This window comes from Planococcus citri, chromosome 2, assembly GCF_950023065.1.
Source record: "Planococcus citri chromosome 2, ihPlaCitr1.1, whole genome shotgun sequence".
NCBI lineage: Eukaryota > Metazoa > Arthropoda > Insecta > Hemiptera > Pseudococcidae > Planococcus > Planococcus citri.
The window spans coordinates 77,468,311-77,491,381 of NC_088678.1; the positions used below are offsets into that span (position 1 = coordinate 77,468,311).

Here is a 23,071-nt window from a genome sequence, read left to right on the forward strand (position 1 = left end):
CTACAAATGGTTTTTTGCGGGATACTGTAGTGGAAGGGGTACTATTTAACATACTAAAAGTCTTACCCCGTACCCCGCGTGCTAGAGCGTGAAAAGTGTTCCGCCGCGGCGTTTTTTGTGATTTTCTCGCGAGGGGTTGATTTTACCCCAAAAATAGCTTTATTTTTGTGTTCTATGTCAAATTTCCGCTCTAGTGATATGTCAACTGTCCTTCTACCCCCAAGGGAGGTGGGGCTAGAACCATTCAAAAAAGGGGGGTTTCCTGAAAAATACATAAAGACTATGGGAGCCTAAGAGGGGTTAAATGGTCCCCAAAAGCGTTCGAGTTGATATTAGCATGGAAGACGGGAACCATTGAGAAACTTCCGCGTGAAAAATTTCAGATCCACGCCACCTCCCCTGTTTTGGGAACCCCCCTTTTCTGAAATTTCAATAACCTTACAAAAATTGTCAACCCCCTCCCCTCATATTTACCCCTCAAAATGGTGTAAAAATGTGTTTTAGGGAGGGTTGGGGTAAAATGGGAATTTTGGGGAAAATAACTAAATATTAATGAACAGGGTGTCGTTTTCTTATGATTCGATACCGCTGTGCACGAATATGACTTCAGATTTTTTGCCACACTCATCTAGCCCTCTCCAGAGCACTTGGCCCCCTCAAGTTTTACTATTGTTAAAAAGCATAGAATAAGTTGAAAAACGCTATTTTGAGGGGTAAATATGAGGAGAGGGGGTTGAAAATTTTTGTGGGGATACCTACCAAGGATATACGTAACATACTGAAAAATTTTCACAATTAGTTGAAATGGGGCCGAGAAAAGTGTTATTGAAATTTCAAAAAACGGGGGTTCCTCAAAAAGGGGAGAGGATGTGGATCTGAAATTTTTCACGCGGAAGTTTCTCAATGGTACTCATCTTCCATGCTAATATCAACTTGAACGCTTTCCGGGACCATTTCACCCCTGTCAGGCGCCTATAGCCTTTATGTATTTTTCAGGAAACCCCCCTTTTTTGAATGGTTTTAGCTCCACCCCCCCTTGGGGGTAGAAGGAGAGTTGATATATCACTAGATCGGAAATTTGACGTAGAACACAAAAATAAAGTTACTAGTCCGAATAAATCCTCTCATTTCATCTAAAATGACTGGACTACGTAAAATTAGTGTTTTGCAACGGCTTGAATTTGATGAAAATCGATTATTAATTTATTATGATGACATAATGAAAAATTTTCAACCCAATTTTCAACTTCTCCAGACTTTTGAAATTTCTGTACAACTCGATTTTTATAGCTGTCCGAATCAATTTCAATCTCTTTTTATGACATTTTAAGAAATCGCGGAGAAAATTGAAATTACACCCCGCTGAAAGCCCCAGAATAGTTGAAAATAATTGTGAAATTCGGATTGGTAAGGGTTGGGGGGTGGTGGTGGGGGGATGGTTATGGTAGTCGAACAAAATACAGCAGTCGTGAAAATTTCAAGAATTGTTCTAATAAAATAGAAAATTGTTGTTTTTTTGAATTTTTCCCGAGCAATATGCTGGTCAAAAAATGCAGTAGAGGTTGCTGCCTGAAGATCGTCCCAAGAGTGGATAATTTATGATTATTAATTACAACACAGTAGATAAAAGTTAATGATTTCTCGTCGAGTACGAAGATTGGCGGAACGAGTCGAAACGAGTGAAATCAAAACAAGCTGTAGTTTTTTCGGACCACCAGAAACAAACATTTTTAATGCTACACACAACGATTTCGTAGCAATCAGGGCAAAATTTGACATTATAAATATTATATTTAAAATACGTTCAAAAATTTATGCATGCTGAAAAAGTTCAAAATGAAGAAACATCCTGGATTTAATTTTTTTTTAATTCTCAAAAATTCTCCAAAAATCCGAAAATGGCAGAAAAATAAACATACTTACAGAATAACTCAAATTTTTGTTTCAAAATTTAAAAAAGTATTTATTTTGACAAATTTTTCAATTTTAAAAATTTTTCCACTTGGTGAAAATTTTTCTGATTTTTTTGTGCTTTTTTCTTTTAATTTTTTTCAATTTCTCCTTCAATTGAAAAAACACTCACTTTTTAACATCTTGTAGGTGATACATATTTCGATTTTTTTTTCAAATTTTCTGAGTTTTTCATTATATTTTCATTTATTTTTTTTTGATGTTCATTTTCAATTTTCAGTATTGTAAAATTTTAACATGCACAGCAATATGTCACGTAGAAATTTGATTTAATCATTTTTTTTATTCATTTTCCTCACGCTGTTTTTAGTTTGTAAAAATCTAATTTGAGAATAAGCGATGAAAAAAGCAGAAACAATACCATCATTTGATGGCATTCTTATTACAAATGCATTACGAGAGTGTTAACCCTCTCCCCTTCCTTCTCCTGAAATCATTTAATAAACAACAACACGAATACTACATACTTACATAAATTTTATTGACTCAACAAGACAACATTAAATGCGATTCATTCGAAACACGTTGAAAATAATTCAAGTCTAAATAAAACGTAAGTTCGTTACGAATTGTAAGTCGTCATTGTTATACAATTTATAATAAAAGCACACATAGAAAATATCAAAAATTGAAAATAAAAATGAAAAAAAAAAGAAAAAAATACATCAAATTTCAAAATACATTAAAAAAAATAAATTACAACGGTAATTCCACTCTAACTATAATATTATCACCGGTATCTGTGTAAAAACGAGCAAAACTCCAGGTACGTTTCTTTCTCCAATTCCGGTTGGTTTGCCTCACTCATTCATTAAATTAGAAATTTCGTGCAAAAAAAATATCTCACCCCTTGCACCAGATAGATAAATTCGATCGAAACATAACTAAGAAAAAACAATCACCCTTTAAGTAATCTGAACAGACTTTTAAAAGTAGAGTCAGCGATTTAAATCACTCAATTACAGAACTTTTCGTAAACGATTAAAAAAAAAAAAAAAAAAAAAAACATTAGGATTAAAAATCACTAATATTATAAATAATCCTGTTTCCGAAAAAATTGCAAAATCTTATCCAAAGATGTAAACTCGAATAAATTGAAAAATACTTCTTTCAAGAAACCTCCAAAAAATCAGGCAGTTTGAATGTTTCAGTCTTTCATAAAGAGCACTATAAAAATTATACGAAACTGCGTTATAAAAAAAATCATGATATTCGTACAAATATTTGTTTAAAAAATAATAACGATGTGAAAATCCCATTTAATACACGATGGAGTTCGACGTGATGAGGTAGAAAGGATAAAATAGTAAAATGTTTCGAATTTTAAAAAAAATTCACCACCCATTTTTAAAATAAGTTTTCTCTATAACTATTTCCGTATCATGATAACGTAAACTATACATTATAACTTTTAACTTGTGTTGGTCTTCGACACGGGTCATTTCTTTTTTAACAACTTTGGATTTAAAGACCGCTGCGAAGAAGTATCACACAGAAAATATCGAATTAAAAAAAACACACACACATACAAGTATATACATACATTATACATAGTAAAATCCTGCATTCACTATACAGGAAAAATGTGGAAAAAAACGATTAAAAAAATATTAACATGCAAAAAAAAACTCTTTAAAAAAATCATAAAATTAAAAAAAAAACATATGGGACAAAAAATTGCATATTTTGTCGAATCTTAAAATTTTTTTCTTGATATTTTTTCATCACTTCGATACTAAACTTATACTAATTATAAACGATAAAAAAAAAGGAGAAAATTAATTCACAATTTAAAATAATACACCGTTTTTGGACGTCGATGAGGAAGACGATACTTAATAGTATAATATACGAATGTTTTTCAATTTTCCAATTATTTTTTTTTTCTGAAATTACACATTTTGTATCATCTTTACTCTCGAACGAACGGATATATAGGTATTCACAACGACACACAAAAAACTCATTCTTAGACTAAAAATAACAACAAAAATAACCGACTCGGATTCTCACGTCACGATGACCAGGTCACTGGAAAATTTTCTTCAAATTATTATACTACGACGACGACGACGACGACGACGACGTCAAGATCCGGCATTGATTTCCGAGCGAAAAGTAACGCTGTTTGGCAAATAAATTTCGTAATTGGAAGATGTACTTTTTAAGTATTTATAAGCCTGACGAGTCATCTCGAGTTGGTCTTTGGTTCTGCCACATGCGATCTCCCATTTCATATCATCCAGCTATAAAAAACAGAATAATTGACATTTTAGAACGTAATCATATGGCTGATTTTGCCTCGCAGAACGGTATCGTGATTAGATCGAATGATCGATGATAATACAGGCTGGTTCAAGGTACGAATAACGTCTTTCATTCAGTAACTATGCAGTAGGTATTTGTCGAGTCTGTGTGGGTATGTTTGACTGATCTAAGAATAATTTTTTTTTCAATTTTCGCTTTAGCGATAATACTTTCTTCTTTTTTACAAAATAATCATTATAATCTGAAAAATTTGTGTAATACTATTCAGAAATTTCAACTTGAAAGTACATACAAAAAATGATTTTTTTAAATTCTAAGTGCAAGCATGAAAAAAAAATAATGAAAAACTATGAATATTAAAAGTTTTTTTTGGCACACACAAAATCGATTCAAAAATCAATAATGTTTTTGGTTTTGAATTTGGATTTTAAAATCAAGGCTTGTACTAAGTTTTTTCTTAAAAAAAAAAAAAAAATTGAATTTGGTAAGTAACAAAAAAGTTGAAAAAAATGACCGAAAAAGTTGAAAATTTGCAAGACGTGAGTGAAATATTTTAAAACCCAAAAAAATCATCAAAGAGCCTACCAATTAAAAATGTAAAAAAAAATTCACATTTTTTTGCAAATTTATTGTCAGAAAAGTGATACTATTTTCTCAACATTTTTTGCTCAAACGTAGTAGTTCATGATGGAACTAAACAAATTCAAAGTTATTGACTAATCAGGAGATCTTCGTAATGTGAAGCTTTACAAAGAAAATGAAAATAGCTACCTATATTATAACTACGTATTTTGATTTGGATTTTTGAAATTACAAATGTACAATCGGTAGGTATTCGTCAACGTTTAGATTATCTTACGTATAGAGCGGATGTCAATTTCCGTGCTAATTACGAGTATGTACTGATATGGAGGTACCAATTTATCCGAAACGACAAATTCGTCGCCTGCATGGAAATTGTTATAGATATCCTGTACAATTTTATCTCTTTGTTGGAAATTTTTTATAATATGACGTCTGTATATTATCACCATTTGCGCAAGCAAAATGATTATCTGTCACTCGATAAAATACATATTTTAATTTTTAACTTTCAACTTGAACAACATTTCAATACTTAAAATTCTCTCCTGTGAAATTTATAAAAATCCGGTTACGCCGTTCTTTCTCTGTACTCCTCATTAGGGGGGGGGGAGTCGAAACTTAGCTGCTTAAATAAAAGTTTGGCATTTTTTGACATGAAAGGGAGGATTGATGACAATTTGTGGCAAAAAAGCAAGATTCAGACAATTTGAGCACAGGCAGAATTCCTTCGGCAATTTTTTGCCAACAAAGCGAATCTTTTAAGCAATTTATGAAAAAATTTGAGACTTTCTGGAACTATTCAATTTTCCAAAAATGCGACAATGTTTGGTAATTTTTCGCAAAAAAGTGAACCTTTTCAGAAATTTTAGGCATTTTTAGGTAAAAAAGTGAGATTTTTTCCAGCAATTTGGTAAAAAAGAAAAAATTTTAAAATGCAAGAATTTTTGAAAAAATTACTGGCAAAAAATTAATTTTCAACTTTTTGCAATTTTTGTCGAAAAAAGTGTGAATTTTTTGAAAACGTTGGCGAAATGCAAGATTTTGCTAATTTTTGGCTACAAAGCAAGACTTTTGGGCATGATTTGAAACAACAACAACAAAAAAACAACCAAAAAGTAAGACATTTCAAACTTTTTGAAGCGAAAATTGTTAGCAATTTTTGGCAAGAAAAAACACTTTTTGGCAATTTTGACAAGAGCCGAGCTTTTCTTGGACAATTTTGATCAAAGACAGTGTTTTGCAATACTGTAACGCTGAAAAGGCGGTGTAACCAGTTGGAAAAGGATGAAAAAGTGAATACTTTCGTAAAATTATTCAAATCGTTGATGCATTTATGTATGTACAATCAACATTTTCAAAAATAAGATCAAGATTTGAAAAAATTCATTTCTCAAATTTTTTTAGGGAGTCTCAAAAAATTGATCACACTTTTCCTAGATTTAAAAAACAATTTTTAAAACTGTGAACTTTTCTTCAAAAATTATTTTCAAGGATGAAAATTTTAAACTGGACAACCGTAAATCGAAAGAGCATGCAAAAATTTATCACCAGCCAAAATTTCAAGCGCTAACGAGCTTTTTCGATGTTTGGTGAATTTTTAAAAATCAAAATTCAAGCCAAAAATAAGAAAAAAATCAAAATTTTACTAAATTGACCTAGAAAGCTGAAATTTGGAAAATTCATTACTTTCGACCTGCCAAATCGATTGGAAATGGTTTCAAACCATGTTGAGCAGTTCTGGAGCCTCCAGCAAATTTTTGAGACTTGCAATTTCCACAAATTTTTATCAATAATGGAGTTATAAAAATAAAAGCCGAAATTTACTCCGTTAACTAATTTCAATAAGTTATTAAGTCGACTGAATGTGGATTTCAAATCATTTTGGAGCCTCCAGCAACTTTTTGGAAACTACTGGAGCCTCCAGAAAATTTTTGAAACTTGAAATTAGCTTGCTGAGTAAATTTCGGTTTTTCAACTTCATTTTTAATGAAGTTTCATACAAATTGCAAATTTCAAGTTTCAAAATTGGGTGGAGGCTCTATAGGAATTTTCAAAAAGTCGTCGAAAGCTCCAAAATGACGTGAGCCCAATTGCAGTCGACTTGATAGGGCGTTGAAATTGGAGTGCAAATTGAATTTCGGATTTCCAATTCTGTTTTGTAAAATTTTAGGAAAATTTCGAACATCGAAAATCTGCTGGAGCCTCCAGAAATTTCCAAAAAGTCGCTGGATGCTCCAAAACGAAGCGTATTGAAGTTAGTTTGCGAAGTAAATTTCGGCTTTATCACTCATTTGATGAAATTTTGTGGAAATTTCAGGTCCCAAAAAATGTACTGGCGGTTTCATATTTTTCCAAAAACTGCCGCAGGAGGCTCCAAAATGAAATAAACCCACCAGCAGTCGACTTCATAACGTGTTTCAGTTAAAATGCAGCGTAAATTTCGGATTTTTCGCTCCGTTTTTCAAAATTTTATGAAAATTTTCGGAATTTAAAATTTGCTGGAGGCTCCAGTAAATTTCTGAAACTTGAAATTTTCATCAAATAGAGTTATAAAATCGTACTTTGTGGAAATTTTAATTTTCATAAATCTGCTGAAGGCTCTAGGAATTTTCAAAAAGTTGCTGGAGACTCCAAAAAGACTTGAACCCACTTGCAGTCGACTTGATGGCGTGTTTAAATTGAAGTGCAGAGTGAATTTTGGATTTCCAACTCTGTTCGGTAAAGTTTTATGGAAATTTTGAGGATTGAAAATCTCCTGGAGGCTCCAGTACCTTCAAAAAAGCCGCTGGATGCTCCAAAACGACTCAAAATCCACCTGCAGTCGACTTCATAGTATATTAAAACTGAAATTTTGTGGAAATTCTAAGTCTTAAAAATCTACTGGAGGCTCTATATTTTTTCAAAAAGTCACCGGAGGCTTCAAAATGGCATAAACCTAGCAGCAGACTACTTTATAACGTGTTTAAGTTGAAGTGCAGCGTGAATTTCCGATTTTTCACTTCATTTGATGAAATTTTGTAGGAATTTCAAGTATCAAAAATCTGCTGGAGGCTCCAGGACTGCTCAAAACGTTTTGAAACCGTTTCCAATCGATTTAGCTGGTAGAAAATCGGGTACATCCCAAATTTCAGCTTTCTAGGTCAATTTAGTAAAATTTCGATTTTTGTTCTCATTTTTGGCCAAAAATTTGATTTTCAAAAATTCACCAAAAATTGAAAAATTCACATTGGCATTTGAAATTTTAACTAGAGACAAATTTTTGCCTGTTCTTTTGACCTAGCTTTGTTCAGTTCAAAAAAATTTCGTGCGAGTCCTACGTGTTGGAAAACAAAATCTGTGATTTTAGCTGACCTGCCAATCAAAATGGCTGCCATTTTGTTGGTAAGGCCAGCTTCTTTTTTGGCAAGTTCGCTTTAAAATGTTCCTTGGGATGTTCCATTAAAGAAAAAAGTTGCCTCAGTGTACAGTGTATCGTCGGGGGGAAGGGTGCAATTACAAATTCTATTATCATATACAGAACTACAATATTGGTATCGTTTTCGTATCAATCAAACTCTCGGAGCAATAATATTTAGAATTTTGTCGCTTCAATTTCTGAAGAAGACAGACGGTATTTGTCTAGATATGAGGCCTATGATACTCCTACGAGTAGATTGCATTGACAGAGTGATGTCTCCCTATGATAAACTTTGTACCTACACTTTAGTAGCTAAGTACCAAAAATGTTCCTTTATCAATGGTGATGCAATATGACTGGATGGAAGACGTGCTTCTTCCTTGAAACATTCTGTATTCCATCTGTAGCTATATTTCAAAATACATGAACGACACATGCACTACATACACAATATTATAACATTTTCTACGCAGATCTCACATCATAACCCATGCTATACCCATATATTGCATTCCAAACATACTAAAATCACCGAGGACTACATTCATCCTCTAATACCATACTTTTCATTCATCTTATAATGCATTACATCCCCATCTAACGATATCTAAAATTCTAAAATCACACCCCCATCTCTAGTGAATCGTTTTGCACCTCAAACAATACGATCGAACTACTCGAATAAAATATGAAATTTATCCATCACTTTTGTTTATGCCTCGATGTGCGTCTTCGTGTACGTGTACGTTTTACAAAAAACTACACAACGAATTACCTTTGGTAAAAAGTCGTCTCCGTCAAAGTCTTTTTCTGATGAGGTTGTTCGGTCATCTGAGGGGCATTGCGTATCGAATTGTATGCGTCTGGCAACGCGGCTAAATTGGTGTTGCTGAGTTGATTTTGGTGATGATGAATCGGATGCGACGACATCGTTGCAGGGGGAAGAATTCTATAAAGAATTAAAAGAAACGTACCGCTAAAGAAAAGTCACCCACCGCTACACCAATCCTTTTTTGATTCTTTCTTAAAATCTACCAACACCAACTTATACACATACGTCGTAATATACCTAAGCGTGTTTATGTAACATACAAACCTGGTCCAGAATGAAACATTATCAGGCTAATTGTACATTAATGTAAATATTTTGAAATGACTTTGGGATTGCGTTGTTAGGAGAAAATCGTGTGCTTTTACACACGGTATACGAGTATAAAGAGAACGTATAAAATTTAGTAAATTTCAAGTGTTTTTCAGAGGGAGAAAAATTCTTGTGTGGTGCATCGGTTTATAAGTGCTTGCAAGATGCGAATTGTAGGTAAGTAAAAGTATCATGCGAGTGCAAATTTTTGGAGATGAATTTGGAGACGAGTCGAATGAAGGACTGGAGGGCTGTGGGATCGTAGTTCCGTGTATATTCAGCCAACAAATCTATAATAATGCTACCAACTATGCTACGTTACACAACAATACAGCATTCATTTTCTATACTACATAATTGGGAATATGTACATGTATGTACCATACTAAAGGAGAAAACAGGTTAGAAAAAAATTGAGCCTTTCATTATCTCAGAAAATATTATGGCCCCCATCCCCCTGCCCTGATCCAAAATGCGATCTACTCGGAATCTTCACATGAGTGGACCACGACGAATAACGAAAATACGAGTAAGTTCAATAAATACAAATCTTCTCACACAACAAAGCTAGAATATTTTTTAAATTAAAGGTAATTATTCAACTTTTTTTTTGCTTCAATTGCTAAATAAAGAGAGAAGGTGTCACAAACGTTTTGTTCAGTCCCGAAAACTGGCATAGAAAAAATTTTATGACCCTTTTTCAACCTTTTTTATGCCTAAAGTGATCCTAAATTCGGATAAGGTTCAAAAAAGAAAATTCAAAATACCTTGTGAAACAATTTTACCAATTTTTTTAGAGATATTCTAGCCCTCAAGTTCATTCGACAGTTTTTTAGTCTAGTACTCTTTATGATAGGCAGAGGAAAGGGGGTGAAAAGTTAAATTATTCCAAAACTAAGAAAAGCTATTTTCAATCAATTTTTTAGTGGAAAAAACATCGTTTCTTTTTTAGGAGGGAGGAGGGGAGACTGGGAGAGTAATTTGGTCTCAAATTTCCAAAATGGTAAAAATAGGTAAGTAAGTAGGGTACCAAAAATATGAATTTTCATGACTTTTGTTTTCAAAACCAAGGAAAGATGATGAATTGATGATGCATCATTTAAAAAGTGCTGTACACCTCATAAGTATACAAATCCTGAGCGAGAGAAAAAAATGACAAAAATTTATTGAAAGTACACAAAACTATAGTTCTTGTCCGAGAAACAGCAATTGCTAACAGGAAAACCCCTCGAGGTGCCCACCTTATAAGGTAAGAGGATGATCGCGATTTTTGGAAAGAACATTCATTATATCCCAGTTGACCACATGCTAGCAAAAAGCTAGCGTTTTATTCGCGTTTTGATAAGTTGCTAGCAATTTACTCGCTTTTTGTGGCCAGCAATAATTGTCTCGCTAAAAGTAAGCGATTTTCTTGCAGTTTTTCGCTAGCAAATTCAATTCTAGCAATTTTCGAGCTGTTTTCCAGCGACTCTCAGCTAGCTTTTACTTCACTTTAACTTGCTCGCCTTATGCTAGCGTATTACTGGCGGATACTTGCTCGCAATTCTATGCTAGGACAGTTCAAGCAATTTTCTCGCATATCTCAGCTAGCTTTTACTTCACTTCATACATGCTCGCCTGATGCTAGCGTATTACTGATGGATATTTGCTTGCAATTCTATGCCAAGAAAGTTCAAGCAATATTCTCGCATATCTCAGCTAGCTTTTGCCTCACTCTATACCTGCTCGCTTAATGCCAGCGTATCACTGACTAATATGTACCCGGTTGGCAAAACGGCATTTTTTAGACAGTGCATCTGAATAGGGATATGACCACATATCAGTCAGAATGTATTTTCTGACTGCCAAAACGGCAATATCTGACTGTGGTTCTGAGTGTGGATCTGACTAGTCAGATCCACGCTCAGATCTCCACTCAGTCTTCTGACGAGTCACCGCCATCTTGGATTTTCAAAAAAATACTTGTTTCTGATTGGTTGATTGTAGTCAGACTGTGAATCTGACTGTCAAAACGGCAATTTCTGACCGCAGAAATGATTAGTCAGATATCACCAGAAATGTGCCAATCGGGTACCATTGTACCTGCTCACAGATGATAGGAAACTTCAGGTAATATTCTTGCATCTCTGAGCTAGCATTTACTTAGCCATCTGGCTCTAGAAAAATGTAAGCATATCTCTAGTTTCTGCATCTGGTGACTTGGCGTTTTTTTTGTAGTCAAATGATAGGAACGTGCTACCAGATCTTATACGCATTTCTCACCAATAAACCTTTTTCTGCGTTATTTATTGTAGCAAAATGCGAGCAGGTATCTTTTACATCCCTCAGCGCGCATACAAAAATCATTAAAAATATTCCTGCATATGACAATAGGAGTAATTGCACCCCCCCCGCCGATCTTCCGGGGCAACTTTTTTCTTAAAGGGGACAACAAAATTTCATCAAATGGACATGGAAAGCTGTAATTTACTCTACACTCCAATTTTAACACCCTCTGAAGACGACTTCAGGTGGGTTCAAGTCATTTTAGAGCCTCCAGTAGGCTTTTGAAACTTTAAATTCCCACAACATTAATTTATCAATTGGAGTTGGCAAGCTGAAATTTACTTCGCAGGTTTCAAATGGTTTTGAAGCTTCCAGCTACTTTAAGGAAATTCCAATTTTCCAAAACACGCCATACAACCTTCGAAAAGTCGCTGGAGGCTCCAAAACGACTTGAAATCCACAAGCAGTCGACTTCGTAGCGTATTAAAATTAGTTTGCAGAATGAATTTCGACTCTCCATCTCAGTTTGATGAAATTTTGTGAAAATTTAAAGTTTCAAAAATCTGCTGGAGGCTTCAGGAATTTTCAAAGAGTCGCTGGAGGCTCTAAAACGACTTGAAATTCACCTGCAGTACTTCGTAGCGTATTGAAATTAGTTTTCAGAATAAATTTGAGCTTTACAACTTCAATTTGAGTTTCAAAAATCTGATGGAGGCTCCAGAACTGCTCAAAACAAGTTGAAACCGTTTCCCATCGATTTGGCATGTCGAAAATAGGGTATATCCCAAATTTCAGGTTTCTTGGTCAATTTGGTAAAATTTTGATTTTTTCTCACATTTTGGCCAAAATTTGATTTTTGAAAATTCACCAAAAATCGAAAAAGGTACTTTACCACTTGAAATTTTGACAGGTGATGAATTTTTGCATGATCTTTCGATCTACGTTTGTGAGGTTTGAAAATTTTCGTGCACGTCCTACGAGTATGTTGAAACGCAAAATCTGCGATTTCGGCTGACCTTTCAATCAAAATGGCCGCCATTTTGTAAGTAAGGCCAATTTTTTTCAGCAAGTTTGCTTTAAAATGTTCCTTAGGATGTCCGCTTTAAGGAAAAAGTTGTCCCGGAGGATCGGCGGGGGTGCAATTACTCCCATTGCCGTGGACTAAAATGTTGTTCAAATGTTTTTGAAATTTTTAATTTTGATGGTTTGTTTGATACTTCATTTTCAAATTTTAAATTTTGACAATTTTTCTATTTCAAAAAAAACGTCATTTTTTATTTAATAAAGAGATTTTTCAACCTAAGCGCTAGCATAATGCTAGCGAATTGCTAGCGTCGATCTCTCTCATGGTATAGTTTGCTACTCTTAGATAAAGTGTGTCATCAAGTTGAATATAAGCTCAAGGTGGTATCTTGTTGAAAAGTAAGAAGAGTGACATCACTCTTCTTATACTGTCCCAAGATGCTAGCGTTATGCTAGCTCTGAGCTGGGACAGTCGCCTAATTTTTGGAATTTCCTGGAAAACTACCACCTGTTAAAGGTAAACACCCAGAATTTTTAAAAATTAACTAATAGTAATTATTTTACTGATCAAAGTTTTTCTACGCTAGCAAAATGCTAGCTTCTTGCTAGCATAATTTGCGCTAGCGTAAATGGTGCCGGAATATGAGACACTTTTTGCAAAAATTGCTAGCAAATCAGTCGCGATTTAGTCGCATGTACGTAGCAGAATGCAGAGCAAAGTGCCAACAAAATGCTAGCTTTTTGCTAGCTTTGTGCCAGCTACGTGCTAGCTATTTGTGCGCAATTCTGCTACTCTAATGTGACCTAATCGCAACTGATTTGCTAGCATTTTTTTAAAAAAGTGTCTCAAATTCCGGCACCATTTACGCTAGCACAAAATTTGCTAGCATTTGGTCAACTGGGATGGTACTTATAAAACACCTCCAATCAAAATTTTAACTGCTCAAATTGATTTTTCGATTTTTGGCGAATTTTTGGAAATCCAAACTTACTTATCTCTTTCGGTGATTTATACTTTTCAAAAAATTAATTAGTCCTGATGAAACCAACATCGACTTCCCCAAGTCCAATTTCCTAATATCATCGTTTCAATCCATTCTGGAGCCTCCAGTGCGATTTTTAAATTCTCCAGAATGCGCAGAAATTAATTTTGAGCAACTACTTAAAGTCGACCATTTTTTGTTTTTTTTTTTTTGTTTTAGAACTTTATTACTTAGTGGCCGTATTAGTTTCAAAAATCAACCAGTCAAAAAATAAATATTCTGGAGCCAAAATGTCGATAAACTCGTTCAACAGAACGAGAACACTTATTACCTAACCCATCGAGTTTTAAGAGCTCGAATTAACTTCAACAAAATTTCTGGAGAAATTGAAAAATTGGCAGAAGCTTCAGAATGGTCTGAGACGGAGAAATTCCAGTAACAATTTTAATAATTTCTACTGAATATAATACGCTAAAAAAAAAATGGTCAATTTTAGATTTTTAAGCGAAAAATTGAAAAATCAAGCAACCAAAATTTTTATTATGGCGGCTTCAGACCATGTTCTTTCAAAAAATTACGCTCCAACTTGAATTGAAAGTTAGATGAAATTGAACTTTACCATCGAGACTTTTGGCAAAAGCAACGAAAAAAAATACTGAATACGAAAACTGATATTTTCGATTGTACGAAAAAACGAAATACAAACGAGAATAATTCGCGAAAAGAAATAATCCGGCATATGACAATTGGAATAATTGCACTCCCCCTCCCCGCCCTCCCCGATCCTCTGGGACATTTTTTCTCTTAAATAGGACATCTTAAGGAACAGCTTGAACCTGGTTTGAAGCAAACTTACCAAAAAAAGTTGGCCTTACTAACAAAATGGCGACCATTTTGATTAATAGGTCAGCCGAACTCACAGATTTTGCATTCTAATCAGAGAACTCGCAAGAAATTTTTTGAACTGGACAAAGCTAGATGCTAGATCGAAAGAGTATGCAAAAATCTATCACCAACCAAAATTTCAAGAGCTAAAGTATTTTTTTCAATTTTTTGTGGTTTTTTAAAAATCATATTTTGGCCAAAAATGAAAGGGAAAATCAAAATGATACCTACCAAATTGACCTAGAAAGCTAAAATTTGGGATATCTACTTTTTTCGGCCTGCCAAATCGATTGGAAACTATTTAAAACCATTTTGATCAGTTCTGGAGCCTCCAGCAGATTTTTGAAACTTGAAATTCCCACAAAATTTCATCAAATGAAGCGAAAAATCCGAAATTTACGCTGCACTTCAACTGAAACACGTTATGAAGTCGACTGCTGGTAGGTTCATTCCATTTTGGAGCCTCCAGTGACTTTTTGAAAAAATATGCAGCCCCCAGTAGATTTTTGAGACTTGAAATTTCCACAAAATTTCAATTTCAAAGCACTATGAAGTTGACTGCAAGTGGATTTCAAGTCGTTTTGGAGCATCCAGCGACTTTTTGGAATTTACTGGAGCCTCCAGCAAATTTTCAATTCTCAAAATTTTCATAAAATTTTCAAAAACGGAAATTCACGCTGCACTCCAAACTTGAAACACGTTATGAAGTCGACTGCAGGTGGATTTCAAGTCGTTTTGGAGCCTCCAGTGACTTTTTAGAGTTACTAGAGCCTCCAGGAGATTTTCAATTCTCGAACCTTCCATAAAACTTCATTGAACAAAGTTGGAAATCTGAAATTCACTCAGCACATCAATTTAAACACGCCATCAAGTCGACTGCAAGTGGGTTCAAGTCATTCTGGAGCCTCCAACAAATTTTTGAAAATTCCTGGAGCCTCCAGCAGATTTTTGAAAATTGAAATTTCTACAAAATACGGCTTTATAACTTCGTTTGTAGAAATTTTGTGAAAATTTCAAGTTTTAGAAATTCACTGGACCCTCCAGTAATTTTCAAAAAGTCGATGGAGGCTCCAAAATGACTTGAAATCTACCTACAGTCGAATTCATAGAGTATTGAAATTATTTTACAGAGTGAATTTCAGATTTCCATCAGTATTTGATGAATTTTGTGAAAATTTTCAAGTTTCAAAAATACGCTGGAGGCTTCAGAACTGCTCAAAACGGTTTTAAATCGTTAGATATCAATCGATTTGACAGGTCGAAAATAGTGCAAATCCCAAATTTCAGATTTCAAGGTCAATTTGGTAAAATTTTGATTTTTTCTCATTTTTGGCCCAAATTTGATTTTTAAAAATTCACCAAAAAAAATGAAAAATACACTTCATTACTAGAAATGTTGTCTGGTGACTAATTTTTGCATGCTCTTACGATCTAGCACTGTGGCCTATGCTGGAAAGCAAAATCTGCGATTTCGGCTCACCTGTCAATCAAAATTGCCGCCATTTTGTTAGTAAGGCATACTTTTTTTTTTAGAAAATCAGCTTTAAAATGTTTCTTAGGATGTCCCCTATAAGAAAACAGTGGTCTCAGAGGATCGGGGGAGCAGGGGCGTGCAAACACGAACTCGAATAATTCGTGAAAAGAAACCAACACAAGCGAATGAAAAAAATGTGTGGAGAACATACGCAAATCTACGTGAGAATAAAAATAAACAACAAAATAACCGAATCCTCAATATTGCATTGCACCACATCATACTACGAGTTCAAAGTGCAAAACTACCAAAGTGCTACGGTGAAAAAAAAATCAAAAAAATGCTGTGCTAATAGCGAATGAAAGAGGGTAAAATTTTTGTCGATGTCTACTTACCCAAAAACCTGCAAACCAACAAATAAAAAAAACATGTACATGAGGAACAAACTCTAAAAAAATATGGACTTAGAAAAAAAGTGAAAAAGACTCGTAATATGAGACATTTTTTTTACGTAGGTCTAGGTCTAGGTATAGGGTTCAATATACGATAGATAATAATGTTACGAGTAGGTAGGTACATTAAGCATGCAAATAAAACATATGGTACATCAAAAGCTACCTATATAACAGGGTACGGTGGGACGGGGGGGGGGGTGTAGATAGGTATATTGCGAAACAAGACAATCACATAAGCATTTTTTCATTTCGCTTTTTCTCCAGTCTCCAATCTCCAATTCATTTCAAAATTTTTACCATTAATGAATTAGCCTTCTCTGGTATTGGTTTTCCCCGAATAGATAGATCTAGGTAGGTATATTATATAGGTATGAAGCGTAATCGGTGCGTAGTGCCTTTAACCGTCACAAAGCCACAAAAATACCACGCATACGTGTCAATAACTCGTTATCATTTTTTTAATTGAAAACCAATTTGCTCTAGTGATTAATGTAGTGGTTCGGGTATAGGATACAGAGATATACCCTCGAATATTGAAAAAAAATATATAAGAATTTATACGCGATCGGGGCTTTTGTCTGATTTTGTATACGCTCATCTTATCATAGGAATATAAAAAAAATAGAAAAACATAGATAGGTAAACAATAAGTGAAATAAACAATTAAATACCTTCGACGAAGAAGACTGCGGAGTTCTCTCGTTCGAGCAAGAAATCCTGTGTTCGCTAAATGGTTGATCTGCAATATGTGCGACGTGTTTTTCGATCGATGATGGAGAAAATAAAACGGACGAATCCGAGTGCAGAAGTGATTTGCTCTGATTAAACATGGAAATAGATACTTTTTGTTATGGTACGCAAATACTAATAAAACTACCGAAATTGGCTGCAGCTACCTACAACGACCGACCAAAGTACTTTGCACGAATTTTATACAGAATTGAACTTTTTACAAAGGAAAAAAAATATTAAAAATCTGACAAATTAACGTTTAAAAAATGATGAATATAACCGCAGCAGTAATGCTTTTGTGTATGATGTTTCAAGTAGCCAGAGCACGATCGAAGAGAAAATATCGATTGAAGAATTCTTCGTAACAAAATATGATCATTTAAACTCTCGCGACTAAAAATGAACTGAGTCTAGATAGGGACTAATCTATTACAAAACACCCTACTCCCACACCTGTAGCTCTAATTTCTGTATATGGCACGAAAGAAAGGAAAAAAATACGAAAAAATACGAAAAAAAAATCCAGCTCTCATTGGAAGTTCAAATGTTCGTCGTCATATCTGGTTTGGTGTTTGTTTAGTTGGCTTGTTGGCCTCCATATGCCTATGCCATTCCCAATTAGAGAATAGAGATAGCAGAGGGAACCATATGTTGAGACTATAGGGAGATAATTCGCTTTGTAAAGGTCTAATGTCAATGAGTTATCGAATGTAGATACTGAAAATGTTGGTTGTGAGCTCACTAAATTACTAAAGCTGGTTTATCGAATACTCGATTGAGAAATGGTTTACCATTCGAATTAGTTCAGATAAGATTTCAACAAGTGGAAAGATTACGACTAAAAATAACAAATCTGGATTTACATTTTTTTTCATTTACTAAAATTTTATTTTGATTTGATCAATTGAAAGAAATCAAACTAAACCGGTTTCAGACATTATGAGCCCCCCCCCCCCCCCCACAGATTTTCAACGGTTCGAATAACTTTTTCCAAGTTTTTTTTTTTTTTTTTCAAAATTGAAATTCAGGAAACAGATTTGAGCCACTGAACTAGTTTCAACAACAAATTTTTCTAAAAATTACTCGTACAAAGAACAATTTTGAACCGGTTTCAAAAACAATAAACTACGAATAATAGGTCACTTTTAAGAACCCCATATAAATTTTTTTAGCTAGTTTTTTGTGAACTGAATTTTTGAAATAATTTTAACAACTTTTTTGAGCAACTGAACCGGTTTCAAAAACGTCCGATGCGCTTTTCTCACGCTTTTTTGACATTTTTCAACCAACAAAAACCAGACTAGGTCTCCTCCGAAAAAAATGTCAGCTGCAGGATTTTTGAAATTTTGATGAAACATCATTGGGTACCCTTAAAAAAAGTTGAAGCCAAAAAATCCCCCCACTACACCCCCCCCCCTCATTGACTATTACAGCGGAAAAAAAACAGTTCTTTGAAGGGAAAAAAATCATACTTTAACGAGTTTTGAGTAAAAAATTTCGAATTCACCCAAAATATATAGTGGAGACATGAGTCTAGCAACGTGAATTTTTTTCAACATTTTTTACTCCACCCCCCCCCCTCCCCCTTCAAGGTGGTGATATTGACACAAAAGAAAATTTTTATCTGCCATATCACCAAACCTAATTCAAGTACACGAAATTTTTTTCCTTTCGAAAATATATCTGATTGATTACTATAATTGGAAATTTTTTCAGATTTTTCCTCCAGGTGGGTCATCTTCAAAAACTCAAAAAACACTCAAAAATGTGTTTTTTGTGTCAAGGCACCGCCAAAAAAAGCGATACTGCCAGTGATATAATCCTGTAATTTTGCATTCGGGCCTTCAAAAACAATAGAAAACCAAGAAACTTCTCGAAACCCCAATTTTGGGGCCATAGGCACCCCCCCCCCCCAAATTTTGGGGCGAAAGAAGATTATCAATATGGGTATCGTCATCATATGAATTGAACCCGCTGAACACGAATATGAAGTTAGATTTTCAGTTGGACCCTTCTGAGGGTCGCATTGGGGGAGAGAGGTTGCCCAAAAATTGAATAATTCCGCGAAAAAAAACTCGGTGGATTTTGACCAAATTCAGCAAAAACTGACATTTTGAGTTGAAAGTTACATAGAAAATATGCTGGCTTCAGAGGTGCATCTCAAGGGAAGATATAGGTCCTCAACGATGGGGCATTTTATTTTGATAAAAAAAGCCCTATCCCAAACGAAAGTATCAACTATCAAGACCACTGTTAGCGTTCTACTGAGCGATTGAAAATTTGCAAATCGTTTATTTTTGGGTTAGTTATAGTTGAATCGGTCAGTGCAGAAAGGTAACAAGTCACATTTTTGAAAAAAATTTTTTTTGCGGAAATGGGGGTTTCAAAGTATGGCGGATCGACTGGTGATGTCAGATTTCCGCAAAACTGCCGAGAAAGTGGTATTTGGGCTCAGAAAAAAGGGGGATCCGCATTTATGACTTTTTTGTAAAATTTTTTAAATTCCTTGAAAAATAACTAACATTTTTGAGAAGACCATTTTTTGAAATTTAAGTTAATCTCTGAACTGAAAAATGATGAAAAAATTAACAACTTCGATAAAACGTCTTAGAACTCAAGGGGTTTTTGGTCAATTTAAACGGGATAGCAGTCTAAATGATGTACTTAGATGTAGAATCAAGCCCCATTCGTGCCCGAGAAATTTCGAAAGAAATTTTGTCAATTCAGTGCAGAAAGGGTCTAAGTCCCATTTGTTTAGGCAGCAACAGCACTGGCGCACGTGAATATTTTTTTTTTGGAAACTGCGCTAAAAGTTGTGTCTTGGGGTCCTCTTTCAATGACCTTAAGCATGTTTACTGAAATTTTTTGATTTTTGAATGAATCAGTTTTTTGTTATTCCTGAAAAACGCAAAAATGGACTTATGCCCTTTCCGCACTGACCGATTCAGTTGTTTTGAACATTTTTTCTTCGCAGATGTTTCACTTTAATGATGCCAAAATATTGAAAGATATCATTCCTGAAATTGAGGAAATATTTTAGAATGCAGTAGTGTCAATATTTTAGATTTTGAAAAAACTACCAAAAATTTAGGAAATTTTTTCGATTTTTCGAGGTTGGCAATATTGACCAAAAAATTGGCACTACGAGCGCAAAGTGGTCCGAAATGAAGAAGTAGCTGCCAAAAATCGAATTTTAAAGAAAAATTCGTAAAATTTCGGATATGGGGGTTTCTTAGGTCGCTGACTAAGTCGATGTTGGCATTTATTTTACCCCTAACCTCTAAATGAGCCCTCAAAGGGGGGAGGGGGTGGTGCAAAATCGAATTTCAAAGCAAAATCCGTAAAATTGAGGATATGGGGGTTTTTTAGGTCGCTGAAATCGATTTTGACATTTGTTTGTTCTCTAACCTCAAAATGAGCCCTCAAAAGGGGGAAGGGGGTGGTTCAAATTTTGATAAATTTGAGATGGGTATCGAAATATGTATTTTTCGAATCGCTATTGGATATCGGGGTTTTTTAGGTCGCTGAAGTCGATTTTGGCATTTATTTTACCCCTATAACCTCAAAATGAGCCCTCGAGGGGGGAGGGGGGTGGTGCAAAACGTGACATTTTGAAAAATTCGTGATGGGTACCAAAATATGTTTTTTTTGGGTTGCTAAAGTCAATTTTAGTATTCATATTCCCGTAGTAATTTTTACTTAAAATGTTTTTAAAAAAATAGGAAAAACAGCACTTATGCAACTCTGCATAGCAATTTTTTTCAAATAAGGCAGGTTGGGGCAGCAAATTTTTCAAGGATTTTTTTCTTTACATGCCATAGTACGCCAGGGATGTGATATTTCCCGCTGGTCTAGCTTGGGTTTGTTTTCAAGAAGAATTTTTACCTCAAAAATAGCAAAGAAAATTAGTTTTTTTGTGATGAACATTGTAGAAACCAAAATATTTTAGAAAAAATGGAATCAACGATTTTTATACTCAAACATGTCCATATTTTGATATAAACCCATAATAAAGTTTTGAAAAAAATTTAAATTGACATGTTTTACAACATTTTGAAGTTAGCAGTTTTTTTTGACTATTTTGAGGTACCTCAATTCATTCATTTCTGTACAGGCAATTCTTCAATCTAAGGATTTTTTGAATTTTGGCCGCTACTTCTTCATTTCGGACCACTATGGAACGTTCCAAAATATTTCCTCACTTTCAGGAACGATATCTTTCAATACACCTGGCATCATTATCATTAATAATGGGAAACGTTTGCGGAGAATCCCACTGAACACGAATAGGAAGTTAAATTAGCAGTTGGGCCCTTCTAAGGATCAAATTGGGGGAGGGAGGTTGCCCAAAAATTGAGTTTTTAATTTAAAAAAATGCTTCATTGTACCTCTAGGGGGCCAACATTTTTGAAAAAATTCAGATGGCTGGACTCATATTTCCTCCATATTAATATTTTGTGTGAATTCAAAATTTTTTATTCAAAACTCGTCGAGTATGATTTTATACCCCCCCCCCCCATCGTTTTTCCGCCATTAGGGGCAAGGGGTTAGGGTGGGCGAAATTTTTTTGGCTTCAACATTTTTTAAAAGGTACCCAACAACGTTTCATCAAAATTTCAAAAATCCGAGGACAGGGACTTTGGCCCATTTTACCTTAAAATATCCTTTCAAGTAACCTTTTGGGAACCACTGAACTGATTTTTTTATTTAATTCCTACTCAGGTAAGTACATTTTTCGAGAACCCATAAACAACTTCTTTCAAACCACTGAACCAGTTTCAAAAATTTTCCAACAGAAATAATCATAATCCACATGAAGCGCTTCATAACGTTTATTTGAAAATTTTTCCAATTTAAAGACTATAGCCTACTTCGGAACCATTAAAAATATAGATTTTTCCACATCAATATGATTTCGAGATGAAGAGATAATCGAGTAATGGGAGGGATAGACTTGACGGGGAGGGGGAAAAGAGGGTAATAGGGCATACCACTTTCCTAATGTTGGCAAAATTATCCTTCAAGTTGAAGAAATTCGGTTCCTAAAAAATTTCGAATACGTAGACACAGATTTAAACAAAAAAAACCAATGTCTAATTGGTCAAAAAATGAGAAAAATTTGTTTTAGAAAAAAATCCAAAAGTTAAAAATTATTGGTGATTAAAATTTGCAGTGATTTAGGGGAATTTTTCTTTGCAAAAAATGTTGATAACCAAAAATATTTCCCTACGTTGAAAAAATTAGGATTACGAGTAAGAATACGAAAAATCAAATCGATGTCAACAGATTACTCGACCAAATAAATCCAAAGCACTTGGAAAACATCTCAGCTCAAATTTAAGACTCTAAAAGAGTCTGAAAAACACGTAAATCAATAATGACTACAAAAATCGAATCAGAAATAAACCACAGGTTTGAGAAATTTTCAAAGTTATGTTAATTAATTTTCTTCATTTATCAATCTCTGAATGAAAAAATTTAAAATCACAAAAGCTATCAGATTGAAACGAATTTACCGAGACCAAGGATAATTCAAACCAGTGACGATAATATCGATGGGTTTTTTCCAATTCAACGCGAAATTTCACCAACTCGAAGAATCTCTTCGAACAAACAAATCCGATAACTTCGATAAATTGGGCAAAATGAAAACCTCCGGGGCGATCTCTTCGAAGGGAAAATGTGAAGTAAAAACGGGAACACAAATAAGCATTATCGTACGTATTTAAAGCTCGAACACAGAATACGTAAAAACTACTAAACTACCAAATAAACCAGTTAGGAAAAGCTTGGATAATGAAAACATCGTGTTATGGTACACTCGAAATGAAAAACTGCGGCTACCTTCGGCTCCATTTTCGATAAAATATTTACATTTAAAGCGAGCTGCAC

The 23,071-nt window shown here is 34.3% G+C and overlaps 1 protein-coding gene across 5 annotated transcripts in view; it reads right to left on the reverse strand.

The window, feature by feature from the left end:
- Positions 1 to 2,428: 2,428 nt before the first annotated feature.
- Positions 2,429 to 23,071, reverse strand: part of LOC135837832 (myb protein-like) — a 45,078-nt gene continuing 24,435 nt past the window's right edge. For 3 of the 5 annotated variants that reach the window (XM_065353228.1, XM_065353226.1, XM_065353227.1), the window contains exons 11-13: positions 17,119 to 17,265; positions 8,997 to 9,170; positions 2,429 to 4,217 (exon numbers count right to left, since the gene is read on the reverse strand). In XM_065353228.1, coding sequence (XP_065209300.1) covers positions 4,059 to 4,217; positions 8,997 to 9,170; positions 17,119 to 17,265 — 480 coding nt within the window. In that variant the 3' untranslated portion in view covers positions 2,429 to 4,058. The remainder of the gene's footprint in view (positions 4,218 to 8,996; positions 9,171 to 17,118; positions 17,266 to 23,071) is intronic. The other 2 variants (XM_065353229.1, XM_065353231.1) reach the window with 2 other exon arrangements.